Here is a 4,765-nt window from a genome sequence, read left to right as displayed (position 1 = left end):
GGACGTCATGCACGATGTCTATTCCATTAGCGAACCTCTGTGTGCACTTGCATATTTATTTGACTATTGGAGCTTTATGGACTTTGGGATATGCATGCATTTTCGATTTTCATGTTTTGTTCGACAGTTTCAACAATGAAATTTCTATCGTTGTGTTATTATATGTCCATATATATATATATATATATATAAAGAGAGAGAGAGAGAGAGAGAAAGAGAGAGAGAGAGAGAGAGGGGGGGGGGGTGGGAGGTCACCAGCCCGTTGTAGATGGGTCAAGTTATTACTCGTTTTGTTGAGTAGGGGGCTAAATTTCCATAACATTTTTTTAAAATTTCCCATCCACAGCACACTCACACACAAGGAAAGGGGTGGGCATAGACGTAAACACAGCACATCTGAAACGCATTCCCATGAGCCATGGCCAGGAATCAAGAATGCGAATGCCCTTGCCAACTTATCATGCCCCTTGGCCAACGGATCTTGCATGTCAATTTTGCGACCTTGTTTGCAAAGCATTATGTTTTTGGGGACACGTACTTGCAAAGCACAGTCTTAGCAGGGACACGTGGCACGGCCATGCATCTCTCTCCACACGTGTCGCCATGCTTGAGGAGAGCCTTTCTACGAGCGACACGCCCCAGCCCTTCGCGAACTACATAAGCGCGCCTCTATGCTCTCTACTCTATACTGTTCGCAACTTCGCAGTACTGGGCATTGTCTACTCGATAAATCTCTGAAGTTCTGATCAGTTTGTACCCTCTTCCACCTTGCTTTCTTTCTTATATCTTGCCTTAACTCACTTCATACCAATGGCGGAGCAGGCCCAGCAGGCTAAGAATGTCATAGCAGAGAAGGCAGAGGAGACCAAAGGATTCGGCCAGCAGAAGGCCGGCCAAGCCCAGCAGAAGGCTGGGGAGACGCAGGAATATGGCCAGCAGAAGGCCGGCGAGGTAAAGGAACACGGGCAGGAGAAGGCGAGCGAAGCCCAGAGCCATGCTAAGGTGCGTCCGGCAGCTTAATCGATTGTTTGGTACTAATTTTATTCTCATCTTTTAGTACATTGTGTGTAATGTACATCTTTCACTTTTGGCGTTCGCGGTATTGGCTCGACGATAAGCAGGGTATGACTGAGACCGCCAAGGAGAGGCTGTCCCAGACTGGGCAAACCATCCAGGAAAAAGCGGTTGCCGGCAAGGATTATGCTGGGGATACACTGCAGCAGGTAATGTTCTGTCCTATCGTGCGTTTCCTGGCTTGCCATCGGTTCGCAATTCAACCGATTCCGAGATGGAGATTGGTTAAAGGCCGCCAACGATACTCTGATGTGTGGTGTTATCGATTATCGATCAAGCTCTGGGGTCCTTAAGGTCAATGGTTTTTGGGTTTGTGATCAACTGATGTTTTACGCGATTTTGGCAGGCTGGCGATGCTGTTAAAGGTGCCTTCAAGAAGGTAACTGGTGGAGGCGGCGATTAGAATTCAGAAAGACTCCCATATGTATTTCATTGCTATGAATATTTTTCAACATATTGACTCTATGTAAGAAGCTTTTTGTAAAAGCTTTAATGTGACTCCAAAGGATTTTTTTTTTTTCAAAGAACTCGTCCAAAGGATTTTGACAACCTTTTGATAGTATATTTTCTGGATTAGTGTTCATATCATGCTCATTGTTTGTGTGATCTCTTAAAACAGTGCCAAATTTATGACGTATGGTAGAGTTTGTTCGATCAAGATCTTTTCCATCAACCAATGTTCATCATCATCATAACTTCCATCCCATAAAAAGATTCTTTCTAAATGTGGCAATTAATTACCATCACATATTAAAAGTGTTTGGCGCACATAATTTTACTAATGTTATTTTGGTGATAAATCAAGGACTTGGATTACACAAATGTCTTGCACAACTAATAGTTAGCTTGCTAATACTACTACCCACAAAGTTGCTCAAAAATACTAGATTGAGCCATCTACACTGTAGATGGATATGAGCTTTTTCAAACGGCCCAATCGAAATGTAGATGGCCATAATCTCTTCAAGCTGATTCAGAAAAGCCTAGAACATGAGGATCCCCTTGTTTTTCTTTATCTATGGTAAAATGGCTCAAGAATTTGGTCCAAAAGAAATAGCTCCTTTTTGCCATAAGCGGATTTGAATTTTGTTTATCTCACTATATGGGGACTGGATTATTGTTTCTCCCACTCATGAAGCTATGAGAGCTAGCACCAAGCCATAGAAACTCAAGAGGGAGGGAAATTTATGATAAAGGCAATCAATTGTCTTTCCTCGTGAATATTTGGAGTAAAAGTATTTGCAGGCTTGAAATGTTGGTTGAGATAACAATCTTTATTTTCTCCTTTTGGAGCAAATCAAGAGCCATCATTAAGGCTCGGGGGAGTCACAATAAATAAATCCTCTGTTCTCGTGCATTTAAGGATTATTTGTATAATCCCTTCTTTGTAGATTTTCCATTAATAAAATGTACCCTTTTTCTATACAAATCTGTAATGTTTTTCTAAAATCATTTTAAATACTCCCTTATGTAAGTTAATTTTTAACTTTGTAAATTTTAGAAATTAAAAATATCCTTCTATTAAACTCATGTGATAGAGTTACATATCATGAGTGAACCTCCCGAGCATTGAGGAATGGAATAGAGGCTTCCATTTTATCTATGATGAAATGGCCCAAACATGTGGTCCAAAAGAAATAATCCCCTTCTTTTCCCTTATGAGAACTTGAATTTGGAATCCCCTACCCATGAAACTATGGGAGCTAATTCAAGGCACAAAGGCTCAAGAGAGGAAAATCTATGGGCTATTCGAGCGATATCCTACTACCCCTCGCAATAGCTCACAAGTCTATGTTGGGCCCTTCCCTTGCACTCTTATAGCTTGTGTCCTCTCTTTTGACCTTGTTGCTTCATTGGTTGGTGCTTCCGCCTTTCATGTGTGCTTTCTTACTTTACCCATCACCTTTTTCCTTCGTTCTTGGAACATTTTTGTTAGGTAAGGAGAAGAGTTGTGGAACCATGCAATCAAGAAGGGGAGTGACCCGTAAGCTTTCTTTCTCTGCTATCATCCTTTAGCCTTCTTCCATTATTTTCTACCTTTTCCTTTGGTTTCTTAAAGCTAGGGTTGTTCCCCTTGGCCTTGTTCATAGATGTTTCGGTGGTCGTCTGAGAGGAATCATGACGTAAAAACCCCATATAGCACGTGTGATCGAGGGATATTAAAAAAAACCCCTATTTATAGACTTTAATAACCTATATACATGCCTTGCGTAAATTTTGAGATGATAAAAGTATCCCTTATGTACGAAAATTTTGAATTAAAAAGCCCCTTATGTATGTATACTTTTTGCAACTCCTAAAAATATAAACCCCTTCCGTTGATCACACGTGCTATCTTACATATTGCTTAGTGACCCCTGGGGTGGTTGTCTTCATCCTTGTCTTCCTCAAGTCTTCTGTCATCATCTTTAACCCCTTGACAGTAGCCCTCTTCCTTCTTATTCTGCTTCCTTTAGCTTCACTATTAATTCCAAACTTCTTGGATGTTATCAACCAAACATCTAGTATAGTGATTGGTATCCAATCCACATCTATTCTTCTTGATTGTTAAGTATGTCAACTAGCCAATGTACATAGTATCATTAAAATGAAAGTAAAGTGTAGCAAGTGCCTCACTAGTCATCAAAGGGATTAGTAGTGGAATTTTTCAAATAATTTTTTTCCCTAACCACACTGACATCCCTATGAGGTCACTTGCAAAACAATGCCTACACTAGTGGTAACACATGTGTATCCACTATGAGTGCATTCAAACAACAAGATCGACCACTAGCTCAGCATGATGTATGACTTTAGGAGAAATTATATGCCATAATCCATCTCAAGTACTAGTCATCTTGGTACACACAAAAAACTCAAAAGCATAGAAACACATCCATATGAGCACTCTAGAGAACCCTTAGCACCTTGAGTTGGTGCACCGATAAATGAAACTACGTAAAGTCCGTTGAGCTTGAGCATGTAGTGAATCCACATTTCATCACTCACTCTCACCCAATGCATGTCAAAGTGAGGATATCTCTTTGCAATGAACAAGGTGGTATGGCTCCATCTCGGGGGGGTCACTATGTATAAACCCTCTATATCACGTGCGTTCAAGGCCTATATTTAAAGTCCCTAATCTGTAAAAAATTTCCTCAAAATTTCATGAATAAAATGTACCCCTTTTCTATACAAATTTGTAAAATTTTTCCAAAACTATTTTAAATAGTCCCTTATGTATATTTAATTATGTAAATTTTAGAAATAAAAAAAATCCTTCTGTTGAACTCACGTGATAGGGTTACATATGATGAGTGACCCCCCTGAGGGCTCCATTATGACATGAAAACACTAATATAGAAATATGAAAGTAAAGTGTAGCAAGTGCCTCACTAGTCAAAGGGATTAGTAGTGGAATTTTTTCAATAATTGTTTTCCTTAACCTCATTGGCATCCCTATGAAGTGCCTTGCAAAACAATGCCTGCACTAGCGGTAACACATGTGTATCCACTATGAGTGTATTCAATTAAACAAATAGCAAGATTGACCAGTAGCTTAGCATGATGCTTAATGACTTTAGGAGAAGTTCTATGCCACAACCCATCTCGAAGACTAGTCATCTCGGCACACACAACAAACTCAGAAGCATAGAAACACATCCATATGAGCACTCTAGATAAGCCTTAGCACCTTGAATTGGTGCACCGA

At 40.1% G+C, this 4,765-nt stretch overlaps 1 protein-coding gene across 1 annotated transcript; it reads left to right on the top strand.

Annotated features, from left to right (window-relative positions):
• The first annotated feature begins 701 nt into the window (after positions 1 to 701).
• Positions 702 to 1,568, top strand: LOC147889402 (uncharacterized). The gene is made up of 3 exons (XM_087391153.1): positions 702 to 1,002; positions 1,122 to 1,223; positions 1,421 to 1,568. The coding sequence occupies exons 1-3, from the start codon at positions 811 to 813 to the stop codon at positions 1,475 to 1,477; spliced, it is 351 nt and encodes a 116-aa protein (XP_087247279.1). The 5' UTR covers positions 702 to 810; the 3' UTR covers positions 1,478 to 1,568.
• Positions 1,569 to 4,765: the final 3,197 nt, after the last annotated feature.

Source organism: Dipteris shenzhenensis, chromosome 20, assembly GCF_047967505.1.
Source record: "Dipteris shenzhenensis isolate YYH24624 ecotype China chromosome 20, Dip_SZ_1.0, whole genome shotgun sequence".
Taxonomy (NCBI): Eukaryota; Viridiplantae; Streptophyta; class Polypodiopsida; order Gleicheniales; family Dipteridaceae; genus Dipteris; species Dipteris shenzhenensis.
Note: the sequence above shows the minus strand (reverse complement) of the source record. Positions and strands in the feature narration are given on the sequence as shown.